This window comes from Cherax quadricarinatus, unplaced genomic scaffold (genome assembly GCF_038502225.1).
Source record: "Cherax quadricarinatus isolate ZL_2023a unplaced genomic scaffold, ASM3850222v1 Contig905, whole genome shotgun sequence".
NCBI lineage: Eukaryota > Metazoa > Arthropoda > Malacostraca > Decapoda > Parastacidae > Cherax > Cherax quadricarinatus.
In genome coordinates, this window is record NW_027195931.1 from 92026 (window position 1) to 111216 (window position 19191).

The 19191-nt window shown below is 44.5% G+C and overlaps 1 protein-coding gene across 1 annotated transcript; it reads left to right on the forward strand.

Annotated features, from left to right (window-relative positions):
• Positions 1 to 1067: 1067 nt before the first annotated feature.
• Positions 1068 to 16121, forward strand: LOC128700998 (facilitated trehalose transporter Tret1-2 homolog). Its single transcript, XM_053794549.2, has 2 exons — positions 1068 to 2632; positions 9099 to 16121. Exons 1-2 carry the CDS (start codon positions 2552 to 2554, stop codon positions 10464 to 10466), a joined length of 1449 nt encoding a protein of 482 aa, XP_053650524.1. The 5' UTR covers positions 1068 to 2551; the 3' UTR covers positions 10467 to 16121.
• The last annotated feature ends 3070 nt before the right edge of the window (positions 16122 to 19191 follow it).

Below are 19191 nucleotides of genomic sequence, written 5' to 3' on the forward strand. Positions count from 1 at the left end.
GAAGATCATCAAAGCCACTGGAAGATCATCAAAGCCACTGGAAGATCATCAAAGCCACTGGAAGATCATCAAAGCCACTGGAAGATCATCAAAGCCACTGGAAGATCATCAAAGCCACTGGAAGATCATCAAAGCCACTGGAAGATCATCAAAACCACTGGAAGATCATCAAAGCCTCTGGAAGACCCCAAAAGTCACTGGAAGACCCCGAAAGTCACTGGAAGATCCCCAAAGTCACTGGAAGACCCCGAAAGCCACTGGAAGATCCCCAAAGCTACTGGAAGACCCCCAAAACCACTAGAAGATCCCTAAAGCCACTGGAAGATCCTCAAAACCTCTGGAAGATCTTTAAAGCCACTGGAAGATCATCAGAACCACTGGAAGATCATCAGAGCCACTGGAAGATCATCAGAACCACTGGAAGATCATCAGAGCCACTGGAAGATCATCAGAGCCACTGGAAGATCATCAGACCCACTGGAAGATCATCAGAACCACTGGAAGGTCATCAGAGCCACTGGAAGATCATCAGAACCACTGGAAGATCATCAGAGCCACTGGAAGATCCTCAAAGCCATTTACGCCGCTGGTTCAAGCCACCCTGGTCACCACTTCTATGTGACTGTCTACTTCTATCTTAAGAGATAGCATTGTATGACGTACATCAACGGATCATACAGCTGTATGTATGTGTATGCTCTGGGTGTGAGCATTTAGTGGGAAATATACATACTGTGTGCTTATCTTGTATACATATGTCTCTAGTGTGTGTCCAGTCATACAAGAACATTGCTGCCTATACATCAAAGTATACACGCTGGGAACGTGTATGATCACAGGTGCTCATACTACGAGGTATACACACTGGACACGTATACCAGGAGGTATACATACTGGGCACGTATACCTCGTGTATAAACATTCTTGACACCCTGTATGCCCACAGTAGACGTTCAGGTGCCTATCTCCCGGTCCAGGAGACACAGAGGGTCACCTAAGGGCCACCTACTTACCAGGAACCACGCCCACCTTAGGCAGGTGCTCACTAGGGGCCGATGTCAACTATCATCCAGCCTCCCAAGTCACCTACCCTCCTGGGCAGGTGACATCACCTGCTTATACGAGGCAGGTGACGTCGCTCTCTCGCACCTGCACCTATCCTCTCAAGGGGACTTCACCTGCCAGGGAAGTCAACTACTCACGTCAGGTGACGACACTTGCCCGGGCTGCCACCTACCCTTCACAGCAGATTTCACCTACAAGGGAAGTCACCTATTTGCGCCAGGTGACACCACTTGCGCGTGTTGCCACCTATCCTTCACAGTCACCTTCACCTACCAGGGAAGTCAACTACTCACGTCAGGTGACGCCACTTGCCCGGGCTGCCACCTACCCTTCACAGCAGACTTCACCTACAAGGGAAGTCACCTATTTGCGCCAGGTGACACCACTTGCCCGTGTTGCCACCTATCCTTCAGAGTCACCTTCACCTACAAGAGAGGTCACCTACCCACACCAGGTGACTCCACTTTCCCGAGCTGCCACCTACCCTTCACAGTCACCTTCACCTACAAGAGAGGTCACTTACCCACACCAGGTGACTCCACTTTCCCGAGCTGCCACCTACCCTTCACAGTCACCTTCACCTACCAGGGAAGTCACCTACCCACACCAGGTGACTCCACTTTCCCGACCTGCTACCTACCCTTCACAGTCACCTTCACCTACCAGGGAAGTCACCTACCCACACCAGGTGACTCCACTTTCCCGAGCTGTCACCTACCCTTCACAGTCACCTTCACCTACCAGGGAACTCACCTACTCACGCCAGGTGACGCCACTTGCCCGAGCTGCCACCTACCCTTCACAGTCACCTTCACCTACCAGAGAACTCACCTACTCACGCCAGGTGACACCACTTGCCCGAGCTGCCACCTACCCTTCACAGTCACCTTCACCTACCAGGGAAGTCACCTACCCACGCCAGGTGACACCACTTGCCCGAGCTGCCACCTACCCTTCACAGTCACCTTCACCTACCAGGGAACTCACCTACCCACGCCAGGTGACACCACTTGCCCGAGCTGCCACCTACCCTTCACAGTCACCTTCACCTACCAGGGAACTCACCTACTCACGCCAGGTGACACCACTTCCCCGAGCTGCCACCTACCCTTCACAGTCACCTTCACCTACCAGGGAACTCACCTACCCACGCCAGGTGACACCACTTGCCCGAGCTGCCACCTACCCTTCACAGTCACCTTCACCTACCAGGGAACTCACCTACCCACGCCAGGTGACACCACTTGCCCGAGCTGCCACCTACCCTTCACAGTCACCTTCACCTACCAGGGAACTCACCTACCCACGCCAGGTAACACCACTTACCCGTGCTGCCACCTACCCTTCACAGTCACCTTCCCCTAGCCGCAACACTACCTACCCTCAGGTTCCCAGGACCAACCGCTCACCACACCACCTAGATCAGGTGACTATAGTCTCCTGCACATCCCAGGACTCTGAACAAGCGTCAACATCAACCTTCAGTATGAGTAGAAAGTCTAGGAAGCGGTCACCCTCCGCCAAGTTTGTCTATGAGGCACCTCCAGCACCCCAACACTGTACACAGGTGCGTACACAGGAGTACGTACACAGCTGAGTGTACACACGGGACAGTTTATGTGTATTTGCTAAGAGACAGGCCTAGGAGCTGTGACTCAACCCCTGTGGTATTAGATAGGTGAGGACAGATAGATGTGGGTTATATCCCACAAGGAGAAATAATCTTTGGAGGTAAGCCTTAGGCTTATTTGGGTATATTGTATAGGCAGAGAATTGGTTGCTAGGCCAGATTGAGGCCTGATGAAAGAGTTGTGGGGTCAGTCTCACTATTTCTAGGTTTGTTGAGGAAGTGAGAACTATATAGCATGTCGTGGACCAAGCTCTAGATTTCAACTAGGCCTACCTGACGTCAGCACGAGGCCTAGGAAGCATAGAATGAAATACAATCTGGACAGTTATATTATCGCTTGGCCACGGTACCCATAGTCATCCCAACTGTGACTAATAATCCAATTCAATTGAATTCAAGTTTATTCTCTATAAGGGTCACAATGCTGGGTTTACATGTTATAAAATACTAATTACAGAGGGGGGCCACTAGGACATCTAGCATGGCTAGGCATTACAGAGGGGGGCCACTAGGACACCTAGCATGGCTAGGCATTACAGAGGGGGCCACTAGGACACCTAGCATGGCTAGGCATTACAGAGGGGGCCACTAGGACACCTAGCATGACTAGGCATTACAGAGGGGGCCACTAGGACACCTAGCATGGCTAGGCATTACAGAGGGGGGCCACTAGGACACCTAGCATGACTAGGCATTACAGGGGGCCCACTAGGACACCTAGCATGACTAGGCATTACAGAGGGGGGCCACTAGGACACCTAGCATGGCTAGGCATTACAGAGGGGGGCCACTAGGACACCTAGCATGGCTAGGCATTACAGAGGGGGCCACTAGGACACCTAGCATGGCTAGGCATTACAGAGGGGGCCACTAGGACACCTAGCATGGCTAGGCATTACAGAGGGGGGCCACTAGGACACCTAGCATGGCTAGGCATTACAGAGGGGGCCACTAGGACACCTAGCATGGCTAGGCATTACAGATGGGGCCACTAGGCATGGCTAGGCATTACAGAGGGGGGCCACTAGGACACCTAGCATGACTAGGCATTACAGGGGGCCCACTAGGACACCTAGCATGACTAGGCATTACAGAGGGGGCCACTAGGACACCTAGCATGGCTAGGCATTACAGAGGGGGCCACTAGGACACCTAGCATGGCTAGGCATTACAGAGGGGGCCAATAGGACACCTAGCATGACTAGGCATTTCGGGCAGACTTTAACAATGTGAATGCTTTTGTTTTGGCACAATACAAAGTGTCTATATTGGAGTATCATAGGCAAACTTATGACTAGTTAGGATTTATTATTTTAAGATTAAGATTAGTATTTCTGGGTTTATAGTCAGTGGATGAGTGAGTGTAATTGTGAACCACCAGGTGGTATTCGTGTAGTTAGTTGACGGGGTGTATCAGGGAGATAAGATGTTTTCCAATGGTAGTTTTGAAGGTGATGAATGTGTCTGCAGTTCTAGAGTTCTCAGGTAGGGTGTTCCAGATTTTAGGGCCTTTGACATACATTGAATTTTTGTAAAGGTTTAGTCGGACACGGGGAATGTCATAGAGATGTTTGTGTCTGGTGTTATGCCTATGGGTTCTGTCACAACTATCAAGAAAGCGTTTTAGGTCAAGGTTGATATTGGAATTTAAGGTCCTGTATATATAGATTGCACAGTAGTAAGTGTGGATGTACTGAACAGGGAGTAAGTTTAGATCTATGAAGAGTGGGGGGGGTGTGTTGCCAGGGATGGGATTTAGTGATTATTCTTACTGTGGCTTTTTGTTGGGTTATTATTGGCTTTAGGTGTGTTGCTGCAGTTGATCCCCAAGCACATATAGCATAGGTGAGGTATGGATATATAAGTGAGTGGTATAGTGTGAGAAGGGCAGTTTGCGATACGTAGTATCGTATCTTGGAGAGGATCCCAACCGTTTTGGATACTTTTTTGGTTATGTGTTGGATATGGGTGCTGAAATTTAGGTTGTTGTCGAGGTATAGGCCTAGGAATTTGCCCTCATTATGTCTGGCAATTAGAGTGTTGTCGAACACAGAGCATTGGCATGGATGCCAGGCATGAATGACAAGCAATTACATAAAACAAAGAAGGGTAGGAAAAAAAGGGCGGGGGTGCTAAAAATGGTGTAGACAGTGCCACTGCAAAGCAGGAACTCGTGCTAGAGGCAGTAAGCCATCCTAAGTCGGAGACCATAGAAAGTGCGACATCACACAAGAAAACATTACTTGGCTGAGCTGTGGAGCCAGACAGGGTTGTTGACTGGGAACTGTGTTGCAGGGAAGTCATGGCAGGGTTGCTCTAATGTGGCACAACTTAATGATTCCAGCAAGTGGGGTGTCCTGGAAACTTGTTATGCTGGAACAGGGCCTGCAGACTAAGCCGTATTCCAGATTTCTTGACTGGGAGTGTGTAAGGCAGTCGCTGGAAGGGTAACTCAAGCAAAGGCACCACCTGCCAGAGAGTAGGGTATTTTGGAGACAACGTCGTCGAGTGGTGAGCCATAAGGACGACTCGGGTGAATGTGTCTTCAGTGATGCCAGTAGAAGTGGTCACTGCCAGAGAATGAATCTGTTTGGGAGTCGTAGACAAAAATGACTCAGTTTGTGTGATGTTAGCGAGAGTCAGCAAGCATAGTTCTCTCTGTACAGGATGTATGGAAGACTCATGTATTTGACACTGGGACTGACAGAAGGGTGTCAGTGGACATGTCAGAGTGTGACCTGTAACCCTAAGGGATGTGTTTTGATGGGCTAGACCAGGGGTCTCCAAACTGCGGCCCGTGGGTCACATGCGGCCCACCAAAAGATTTTACGCTGCCCACAGCGACTTGAAATATGTATAAACAGTAAAAGTATTAACCCCTAATTTCAGTCACTTAAAGTTAAGAATTTTGTTGCTTGTAACAATTTATACGTCAAAATTCATTTTTGAGATATACCCTTCAGTTGAAGAAGGAAAGAAGCAGTGCAGAGTGAGTACCTCGTGTTTAATAAAGAATGGAGAATAAAGTACGAAACTTTTCAGCTTTGAAGAAATACAATGTACGTCGGTATTGTGGGACCAAATATATACTAAATTGTTCCCAATTCACAGGAACACAGCGTTCGGAAAATTTTGAATCAATGCAGCACAGGTTGCTTTCCCAAGAAGGTTTTTTATGCATAAGAGAGATGAAAACTAAGCTATAAGCAGAGACAATTACGAAGTAACTTATACGTTAGCTAAAACAGGAAAGCCAAGGAGATATAATCCAAGAGTGTATAATGGAAGCAGTGACGGAGTTAGGTCAAAAAAAAATCAAATCTGTTTAAAATCCTCAGTCTTGTGCCAGATACTATTGCTAGTAGAGCTGAAGATGTATCAAGAAATATATTTATTCTCTTACTCCTCATAAATGAATGATGTGACATCACTGACAAGTGATGGAGGACAGAGTACGTCTGGGGTGAAGGAACGTTTGGTTGGACAAATCACAGAAGCTTCTGAGGATGATGGATTCTCAAAGACGATGTTTCTACGTTGTGTGGAGAATATGTGGTTATACCAGGTTATTACAGCGGGGCTCTGGTGGCCTGGTGGTTAAAGCTCTGGCTTCACACGGTGAGGGCCTGGGTTCGATTCCCAGCCAGAGTAGAAACATTGGACGTGTTTCTTTCCACCTGTTGTCTATGTTCCCCATCAGTAAAATGGGTACCTGGGTGTTAGTGGACTGGTGTGGGTCGCATCCTGGGACACTGACCTAAGGAGGCCTGGTCACAGACCGGGCCGCGGGGGCGTTGACCCCCGGAACTCTCTCCAGGTATATCTTGTGTTTCTTAAACCTGTTGTTTCCACAGTAATTTTCATTCGAACTGATCAGGGTCTTAGTCATCGCCAGTTTCGTGATTTTCTGAAAGAAACTGATTCTCAGTTCGTTGACTTGTCTTATTGTAGAGCAGTTCGATGGCTTAGTTATGGTTCGGTCACAGTTCGTTCAGCTCAGAAAGGAAATTGATTCATTCCTCACAGAGAAGAATAGACCAGAACCACATCGAACACTGACTGGCTTTTGGAAATTGCCATTTGTGTGCTGATGTGACGAGACATGAACCAATTGATTCTGAAGTTGTAAGGTGAAACGAATCTGATTTATGATCTGTTTACACATGTTAAGGTAATCAGGGCTAAATTGATGCTATTTGAAGAACAGGTGAAGGTTTCTATCTTGGTTCGTTTCCCAAGTTGTGAAATATTTCATGAAAAAAGGTGGAGCAGGATTTCCTTTTTCATTTCCGTCAGAAATCATCAATGATTTGCAAAAACAATTTTAGAAATAATTTTCCTATTATTATAGAAAAAACAGATCTCAAAACAAATGACATGCTAAAAGTATATGGGAAGAAATCTGATCCAATTTTATAAATCTTTGCACCACGAAAAGTCTCCAAATTTCAAGCGATTTCTTTGTGGATTCCTGTCGGATTTTGGTATAATGTACCATTTAAAATCCGTTCTAATATTTGGCTCAAGCTGGACACCTCATTCAGCAATGATGTGGCCCTCGTATTGGAAAAGTTTGGAGACCCCTGTTTAGATATTGACCACTCTGCTGAACACACACATAAGAGTTTAGAGCGTCATGTGTGATTTTCGTTCACCATGAGGTGGGCCAAAACGACATGTGTTCGAACCCTTGCCTAGTTGCAGTGTTGTTATTTGATTCTGACAGTACATGCACAAGGTATACAGACCATAGCTGACATCAGTGACATACTACTATATAGAAAGTCACTTGTTATGCTAAGCATTTCCCGAAAATTAGGTCAATTTGTCCCAGGATGCGACCCACACCTGTCGATTAACACCCAGGTACCCATTTTATACTGGTGGGTGAACACAGACAGCAGGTGTGTTATGGAAACACGTCCCTAATATTCTCAGGTCGTACCGTGGATTCGAACTCCAGACCTCAGTCTGTGATCTGGGAGCGCTAGAAACATTGTTGGAACGATTTAAAGATTTTTCTGTACAAAAATGAACACTAAAGCACTTAAACATATGTGGTTGTGCAACAATGGTATAAAATACTGACTGAGAGAACATAACATGCATACTCAGTCGAACACTGTGCTATTGACTGGGAACACTCAGCATATCTACACTTTCTCAAATTTTGCGGAGATTACTGAAAAAAAAACACTTTAAACTGCTCACTGTGAAACAGTGACGTAACATTGGTTGTGTGACGTCTTAATATGACGTCAGGTCTGACACTGTAGCGTGGCGCTTGCATACCCTTTGACGCCAGAATAGCTAGAGAGAACATCGGGAAGCTAGTATTGTGATAGTGTCTGGGTATGGTTAGGACAATCACAGGCTGTGCTGAGCACATGTCTGGGGGCCCGACTGTGCCACTGACAGAGCAATTAGAGGCAGTAACAAAAAAACACACTAAAACACGCCAGTACTGACCTCAGGCTACAGAATAGTGGTAAGAAGCTGTAGAAAAGCTTCAGGTAACTCACAGCCGGGTGTAGGGTGAGACACCTGTGAGGTAAGGTGTCCAGGCTTGGACATACACGTGGTTTGGACATCCACGTTGCTTTGAGTGGCTTGGGCACTTGCATATACAGTTTTAGCCAGAAATTCACGAGGAACTCACTGAGATAGCATAGTGTTGGGAGGTCAGGCCTACGTGTGTGGGTAGTCAAGATAGCCTCAGGGTGAGCCACAGCGCCAGGGACAATCCAACAGAGAAAACCCTACTAAACTCACCCTGTCATGCTGTAAGGAACCGTAAAGAGCTGAAGTAGCCGTCAGCAAGTTACAGGTGATGCTGACCGCTAGTTAAGGACAGCATGGGAGGCTGGAAAGACCCAGTTAACACTGCCAAGATTTCCCAAAGTAAATTAAACATATTTGAGCATAAATCTTGCATGTACCTGAGTCTGATTTATGTAGATAGGGGACCCAGCAACAAGATAACATGCTGGCAGATGGGGAGATGAAGTATCTGGGGACTTCAATCTTAATTCTTCTTTCTCTGGGCATAGCACACCACTGCTGTCAGATATCTGCTAAAATAATGGTCTTCCAAGGTGAACCTTTGGGTATATGTTATAGGCAGTGTGTTGGTTGCTAGGCTACGCCAGGCCGAGAGCTACTGAGAGAGTTGTTGGGGACGTCCTGCTGTTTCTAGGTCTGCTGAGTTAGTGAGACAAATAGCGCTTCGCAGACCCAGCTCTAGGCTTGAACTAGGGGTTACTATGTGTGTGTGTGTGTTGTGGGTTAGTTGTGAATTGTTCCAGGCAGAGTATTGTGGGTTAGTTATGAATTGTTACAGATATGATACTGTGGGTTTTAATTAATAAGTTTTAAGGGTAACTAATGTAATTTTGTGTTCCAGGTGCTGGCCACCCTTGTTGTGTCACTGGGCCCTCTGTGTGCTGGCCTGGGCAAGGGGTATTCCTCGCCTGCCTTGGCCTCTATGGCCATGCTGTCTGCTCAGGGCCACCATTTCTCCATCAGTGAGGACCAGGGGTCATGGATAGCCTCCTTGTCACTGCTGGGGGCATTCTTCGGGGCCGTGCCGGGGGGCATGGCTATCAGGTTTGGGAGGAAGAAAGTGCTATGTGCTGTGGCTATACCCTTTGCCCTGTCGTGGCTGCTAACGGTGGTAGCGTGGAACGTTAGCATGTTGTATGTGGCAGCGCTGATGGGTGGTGTGTGCTCGGCTGTCATCGCTGTTGTCACGCCTGTCTACATCAGCGAAATCGCTCACCCGGAGATCCGGGGCTGTTTGTGTGCCTTAGCCAAGCTGAGTAGTAACATTGGTATGTTGCTTTCCTATCTGCTAGGAGCGTTTCTCAACTGGAGGGAACTGGCGACAGTTACTGCAGTGGCTCCAGTGTGCTTGTTCCTAGCAGCCTTGTTCATCCCAGAGACGCCAAGCTTTCTGTTATATAGTGGTCGTGACTCCGAAGCTGCCGATGCGCTGAGATGGCTACGTGGATCTGAAACCGACGTTGCTCGGGAGTTAACGACCATGAAGGCAAATATCGCTACTCTGCGCCGTGACACAATCTCCGGTCGTCAGCGCACGGCGCCGCGGGACCTCCTGCGGCCACTCTTCATCACCTGCGGCCTCATGGTCTTCCAGAAATTCAGTGGAGCCAACGCCTTCAACTTCTATGCTGTGCCCATTCTAGCCAAGACCTTCGTGGGCTTGAACCCCTACCGGGCGGCGGTAGTGGTGGCCTTCGTGCAGATCTGCGCGGGAATGGCATCCTCAGCTCTGATTGACACAGTTGGGCGTCGTCCCCTCCTGGTCTTCAGCAACATGCTCATGTCTGCTGCTCTAGCAGCCTTCGGAGGCTACATGTACATGAAGGGACTCGACAAGGATGAGAACATCCTCGCTCGCCAGCAGTGGAAAGACTCAGATTGGGTTCCTCTCTTCTGTATCCTCGTTATTGAAATAGCTTTTGCTCTTGGTGTTTCACCAATCAGTTGGCTCTACATCGGGGAGCTCTTCCCACTAAAGCACCGAGGGCTGGGCTCCTTAGCAGCATCCGTCAGCTACGCTTGCTCCTTCGTCAGCGTCAAGACCTTCGTCGATCTGGAGTTCTTCCTGGGTTTATATGGAGCCTTCTGGCTGTACTCCAGCGTCGCGGCTCTAGCTCTGGTCTTCACTCTTATATTCGTACCTGAGACTAAAGGAAAGAGCCTTCAAGAGATGCAGAGTGTAGATCATCAGAAGGAAACCCTGATATAGCAGCCAGCCCGCCCACTAGCACCGCTGCGGCCACCCACCGTCCACTGGGAGATGCCCCCTGGACAGCGACCCTACAGGGAGATTCTTCTGTAGGTGCTGCTGTAGGAACCAGAGCCCTGGCCCTGCGGCACTGCCCTGTCTTCCCAAAACTGGTGGCTAGCCACCCAACCTGCGGCGCCGCAGGAAACCAGGAGCCACAAGGGCCGCAGCTTTGCTAGAGGGCGGCTAACAGCCTTGTTACACCTGTCTTATGAACAGTATCTTCACTAGTGGAAATTTGTGAGAGTTCACGAGAGTATTGCAGTGTCCAAGGTCAACAATGTGTTGAACAGACACAACACTGATCATAAGAGCAGGCTCAGACGTGATTCGTGCTCATAACAGGTTCAAACCATGTTCTTCCGTGTTTTGGAAAAGACTTATGTGGGGTCCCCGACTTACGAACGCCCTAAGGTACACACACACACAACTCCACTTACGAACAGGGTACTTGTTACCCAATGGAATTTTTACAGCCACCAAATGAAAGAAGTACCAACACTTTGTACTGTTTGTAATGTAGATACCTTGTTTGTAAGTCGAAACACCAGCAATACAGCCTGTTCGTAAGTCGAAACACCAGCAATACAGCCTGTTCGTAAGTCGAAATACCAGCAATACAAGTTATATCTTAACTAAAACACCAGGAACACAAACTATTTGTGCTCCCAGGATTCTGGAAGTCTGAAACACCACGAACGCGTTGCGTTCTCAAGTCGAAACACCCACCTCCCCCCTATCCCCTAAGCTCCACCCGTTCGTAAGTCGGGGACCTGCCCAGAAAAACAAAACTTGCACCAATTTGATAATTTTCTGTGATGTGTGGCAACCAATGCTTCCTATCACCCACCCAAACGGACACACCAGAAGTGTTCAACACTCCCTTGAACACCATAGCAAGAGTGTGCTAACCAGCCTTAAAACCGATTGTACATATTAAACCACTTAGAGATAGTCCAGTAATCAGGGTTCATCTATTTCCCCTTCACCTATCTATCACCATAGTTGCCAGTCTATCGCTGCTAGGTCTATCGTCTATTCTCGCTAGTTCTGATAGATGCGCATGGTATTCACCCATTTGCTGATGGGGGATTAGAAGTGGAACTTGTGATCGAATTCTCAGCTATTCTTCAGAGTCTGAAATTAATTCTGAAGGAATCTTCTCTTAGAAAATAATTATAGGAATTAGTGAAGTAGCTAGCTAATTCCTTCACTAACTCTTCACTAATTCCCTCACTAATGCTTAATTCTTCCACTAACTCATCCACTAATTCTTCCACTGATTCATTTGCTAATTCCTCCACTAATTCCCAGTTTGTTCTTCTCTTGTTCTCTAAGGAGAATTTTCTAGGTTCTACAGTTGGATTAATAAATTCTGACCTATTAAGACTTTCTTAGTATTAACTTGAAGTATTTAAAGACTCATTTTAGGCATCATCAAAAAATGCTAGAATTTTTAGTAGTACATTTACATTTTAAGGTATTTATTTTAGGCTTTCTTAAGAAATACTAGCATTTTTACCATTAAATTCCTGTGTTGAGGCTCCTTTTAGGCTTTAGTAAAAAATGCTGGAATTTTTAGCATTAAATTCTCATTTTAAGGTACTTAGGCTTACAAAAGACCTTTCAGAATTTCTTAGGACGAACTCCTGGGCGTGACTTTTCATAGGCCTAGGCGTGACGTCTTATAGGCCTAGGCGTGACGTCTTATAGGCCTAGGCGTGACGTCTTATAGGTCTAGGCGTGACGTCTCATAGGCCTAGGTGTGACGTCTCATAGGCCTAGGCATTAGTAACTTCGTAAGGCTTGACTATAAGGAAGAATTTATTACCAGAATTAATCTCTATAATCCAGCATTTATCCTTCAATTCTAAAATTCTTAGAGTTACTTAGAGCTGCTTAGAGTTGCTCTAAGTTACTTAGATTTAGAGTCGCTTAGAACTACTTAGAGTTGATCTGAGTTACTTAGAGCTACTTAGAGTTGCTTAGAGTTCTAGGTTATTTAGATTTAGAGTTACTAAAGAGTTGCTCTATGTTGCTTAGAACTCTATATTACTTAGAGCTGCTTATAGCTGCTCAAAGTTACATAAAGTTAGAGTTGCTTAGATTTGCTTAGAGTTACTAAAGAGTTGCTCTAAGTTACGTAGACTAAGAGTTGCTTAGAGTTACTCAAAGTTAGTTAGAGTTAGAGTTACTTAGAGTTACCTAGAGTTACTTAGAGTTGCTTAGAGCTACTTAGAGTTGCTCTAAGTGTCTTATTGTGTCTTACTAAGCCAGTGTGATTCTGTCTTCCACGAAACAGTAGTTAAGCCAGTCAGCCAGTCAGCCAGTCAGCCAGGCAGCCAGGCAGCCAGCCAGCCAGCCAGCCAGCTAGCAAGCCAGCTAGCCAGTCAGCCAGCCAGTCAACCAGTCAGCCAGCCAGCCAGCTAGCCAGCCAGGCAGCCAGCCAACCAACCAACCAGCCAGCTAGCCAGCCAGTCAGCCAGCCAGCCACCCAGCTAGCCAGCCAACCAGCCAGCCAGCTAGCCAGCCAAACAGCTAGCCAGCTAACCAGCCAGCCAGCTAGCCAGCTAGTCAGCTAGCTAGCAAGCCAGCCACCCAACTAGCCAGCCAGCTAGCCAGCCAGTCAGCCAGCTAGCTAGCAAGCTAGCCAGCCAGCTAGTTAGTCAGCCAGCCAGCCAGCTAGCCAGTCAGCTAGCCAGCCAGCCAGCTACCTAGCCAGCCAGCTAATTAGCCAGCCAACAAGCCAGCCAGCTAGTTAGAAAGCTAGCCAGTCAGCCAGCCAGCTAGTTAGCTAGCCAGTCAGTCAGCCAGCCAGCCAGCTAGCCAGCTAGTTAACCAGCCAGCTAGTTAGCTAGCCAGCCAGCCAGTCAGTCAGCCAGCCAGCCAGCTAGTTAGCCAGCCAGCCAGCCAGCTAGTTAGCCAGCCAGCCAGCCAGCTAGTTAGTCAGCCAACCAGCCAGCTAGTTAGCTAGCCAGCCAGCCAGCCAGCCAGCCAGCTAGTTAGCTAGCCAGTCAGCCAGCTAGTTAACCAGCCAGGTAGCTAGGCAGCCAGCTAGCCAGCCAGTCAGCCAGCCAGCCAGCTACCTAGTCAGCCAACTAGTCAGCCAGCCAGCCAGCTAGTTAGCTAGTCATCCAGCCAGCCAGCCAACCAGCTAGTAACTCAACCAGCCAGTCAGCTAGCCAGCTAGCCAGCCAGCCAGCCAGCCAGCCAGCCAGTCAGCCAGCCAGCCAGCTAGCTACCTAGCCAGCCAGCTAGCTACCTAGCCAGCCAGCTAGTTAGCCATCCAGCCAGCCAGCCAGCCAGCCAGCCAGCAAGCAAGCCAGCTAGCCAGCCAGCCAGCCACCCAGAAAGCCACCCAGTATTGTGGAACTGTGTCTTCCAGAATTTTCTAAAGTAAATTTAGTTAATTCCAAATTCTGAACTGGCAAGAACTAGTAAGAGAATTAATGAACTGTCAAGGATTTTACCTGTCAAGGAATTTGTCTGTCAGAAAGTTTGTCTGTCAAAAAATTTGTCTGTCAAAAAATTTACCTGTCAAAAAATTTACCTGTCAAAAAATTTAGCTGTCCAGTAATTTACCTGTCAAATAATTTACCTCTCAAAGAATTTATCTGTCAAATAATATACCTGTCAAAGAATTTGATTGACAAAGAATTTGTCTGTCAAATAATTTACCTGTCAAAGAATTTATCTGTCAAATAATTTACCTGTCAAACAATTTATCTGTCAAATAATTTACCTGTCAAAGAATTTATCTGTCAAATAATTTACCTGTCAAAGAATTTATCTGTCAAATAATTTACCTGTCAAACAATTTATCTGTCAAATAATTTACCTGTCAAAGAATTTGTCTGTCAAATAATTTACCTGTCAAAGAATTTGTCTGTCAAATAATTTACCTGTCAAAGAATTTATCTGTCAAATAATTTACCTGTCAAAGAATTTATCTGTCAAATAATTTACCTGTCAAAGAATTTGTCTGTCAAATAATTTACCTGTCAAAGAATTGATCTGTCAAATAATTTACCTGTCAAAGAATTTATCTGTCAAATAATTTACCTGTCAAAGAATTTGTCTGTCAAATAATTTACCTGTCAAAGAATTTATCTGTCAAATATTTTACCTGTCAAATAATTTATCTGTCAAATAATTTACCTGCCAAAGAATTTGTCTGTCAAATAATTTACCTGTCAAAGAATTTATCTGTCAAATAATTTACCTGTCAAAGAATTTATCTGTCAAATAATTTACCTGTCAAAGAATTTGTCTGTCAAATAATTTACCTGTCAAAGAATTTTGTATCAAGAAATGAGATTTGTGCTACAGTGACGAGACTTACACAACACTACACAACACAACACAACACAACACAACACAACACAACACAACACAACACAACACAACACAACACAACACAACACAACACAACACAACACAACACAACACAACACAACACAACACTACACAACACAACACAACACAACACAACACTACACAACACTACACAACACAACACAACACTACACAACACAAGATAACACAACACAACACAACACAACACAACACAACACTACACAACACAAGATAACACAACACAACACAACACAACACAACACAACACAACACTACACAACACAACACAACACAACACAACACAACACAACACAACACTACACAACACAACACAACACAACACAACACAACACAACACTACACAACACAACACAACACAACACAACACAACACAACACAACACAACACAACACAAGATAACACAACACAACACAACACAACACAACACAACACAACACAACACAACACAACACAACACAACACAACACTACACAACACAACACAACACAAGATAACACAACACAACACAACACAACACAACACAACACAACACAACACTACACAACACAACACAACACAACACAACACAACACAACACAACACAACACTACACAACACTACACAACACAACACAACACAACACAACACAACACAACACAACACTACACAACACAACACAACACAACACAACATAACACAACACAACACAACACAACACAACACAACACAACACAACACAACACAACACAAGATAACACAACACAACACAACACAACACAACACAACACAACACAACACAACACAACACAACACAACACAACACAACACAACACAACACAACACAAGATAACACAACACAACACAACACAACACAAGATAACACAACACAACACAACACAACACAACACAACACAACACAACACTACACAACACAACACAACACAACACAACACTACACAACACAAGATAACACAACACAACACAACACAACACAACACAACACAAGATAACACAACACAACACAACACAACACAAGATAACACAACACAACACAACACAACACAACACAACACAACACAACACAACACAACACAACACAACACTACACAACACAACACAACACAAGATAACACAACACAACACAACACAACACAACACTACACAACACAAGATAACACAACACAACACAACACTACACAACACAACACAACACAAGATAACACAACACAACACAACACTACACAACACTACACAACACAACACTACACAACACAACACAACACAAGATAACACAACACAACACTACACAACACTACACAACACAACACAACACAACACAACACAACACAACACAACACAACACAACACAACACAAGATAACACAACACAACACAAGATAACACAACACAACACAAGATAACACAACACAACACAAGATAACACAACACAACACAAGATAACACAACACAACACAACACAACACAACACAAGATAACACAACACAACACAACACAACACAACACAACACAAGATAACACAACACAACACAACACAACACAACACAAGATAACACAACACAACACAAGATAACACAACACAACACAAGATAACACAACACAACACAACACAACACAACACAAGATAACACAACACAACACAAGATAACACAACACAACACAAGATAACACAACACAACACAACACAACACAAGATAACACAACACAACACAAGATAACACAACACAACACAAGATAACACAACACAACACAACACAAGATAACACAACACAACACAAGATAACACAACACAACACAACACAAGATAACACAACACAACACAAGATAACACAACACAACACAACACAACACAACACAACACAAGATAACACAACACAACACAAGATAACACAACACAACACAAGATAACACAACACAACACAAGATAACACAACACAACACAAGATAACACAACACAACACAACACAACACTACACAACACAAGATAACACAACACAACACAACACAACACAACACAAGATAACACAACACAACACAAGATAACACAACACAACACAACACAACACTACACAACACAAGATAACACAACACAACACAACACAACACAACACTACACAACACAAGATAACACAACACAACACAACACAACACAAGATAACACAACACAACACAAGATAACACAACACAACACAACACAAGATAACACAACACAACACAACACAACACAAGACAACACAACACAACACAACACAACACAACACAACACAAGACAACACAACACAAGATAACACAACACAACACAACACAACACAACACAACACAACACAAGACAACACAACACAACACAACACAACACAACACAACACAACACAAGATAACACAACACAACACAACACAACACAACACAACACAACACAACACAACACAACACAACACAACACAACACAAGATAACACAACACAACACAACACAACACAACACAACACAACACAAGACAACACAACACAACACAACACAACACAACACAAGATAACACAACACAACACAAGATAACACAACACAACACAAGATAACACAACACAACACAACACAACACAAGATAACACAACACAACACAACACAAGATAACACAACACAACACAACACAACACAAGATAACACTACACAACACAACACAACACAACACAAGATAACACAACACAACACAACACAACACAAGATAACACAACACAACACAACACAACACAAGATAACACAACACAACACAACACAACACAACACAAGATAACACAACACAACACAAGATAGCACAACACAACACAACACAAGATAACACAACACAACACAACACAACACAACACAAGACAACACAAGACAACACAAGATAACACAAGATAACACAAGACAACACAACACAAGACAACACAACACAAGACAACACAACACAAGACAACACAAGACAACACAACACAACACAAGACAACACAACACAAGACAACACAAGACAACACAAGACAACACAAGATAACACAACACAAGACAACACAACACAAGACAACACAAGACAACACAAGACAACACAAGATAACACAACACAAGACAACACAACACAAGACAACACAAGACAACACAAGACAACACAACACAACACAACACAACACAACACAACACAACACAAGACAACACAACTCAAGACAACACAAGACAACACAACACAACACAACACAACACAACACAACACAACACAAGACAACACAACACAAGACAACACAAGACAACACAAGATAACACAAGATAACACAACACAAGACAACACAACACAAGACAACACAAGACAACACAAGACAACACAAGACAACACAAGACAACACAACACAACACAAGACAACACAACACAAGACAACACAAGACAACACAACACAAGACAACACAAGACAACACAAGATAACACAAGATAACACAAGACAACACAAGACAACACAACACAAGACAACACAACACAAGACAACACAAGACAACACAACACAAGACAACACAAGACAACACAAGACAACACAAGACAACACAACACAACACAAGACAACACAACACAAGACAACACAAGACAACACAACACAAGACAACACAAGACAACACAAGATAACACAAGATAACACAAAACAACACAAGACAACACAACACAAGACAACACAACACAAGACAACACAAGACAACACAACACAAGATAACACAAGATAACACAAGATAACACAAGATAACACAAGACAACACAAGACAACACAACACAAGACAACACAACACAAGACAACACAAGACAACACAAGATAACACAAGATAACACAAGACAACACAAGATAACACAACACAAGACAACACATCAACTACATCATACAACAATACAACAATACAACAACTACATCATACAACAATACATCAACTACATCATACAACAATACATCAACTACATCATACAACAATACATCAACTACATCATACAACAATACAACAATACATCAACTACATCATACAACAATACAACAACTACATCATACAACAATACATCAACTACATCATACAACAATACATCAACTACATCATACAACAATACAACAACTACATCATACAACAATACATCAACTACATCATACAACAATACATCAACTACATCATACAACAATACATCAACTACATCATACAACAACTACATCATACAACAATACATCAACTACATCATACAACAATACATCAACTACATCATACAACAACTACATCATACAACAATACATCAACTACATCATACAACAATACATCAA

Excerpts from the sequence above, each read along its gene's own strand:
- LOC128700998 (XM_053794549.2), top strand. The coding sequence starts at position 2,552 with ATGAGTAGAAAGTCTAGGAAGCGGTCACCCTCCGCCAAGTTTGTCTAT. Across the intron at positions 2,633-9,098 it reads CACCCCAACACTGTACACAG|GTGCTGGCCACCCTTGTTGT; the intron begins GTGCGTACACAG and ends TTTGTGTTCCAG.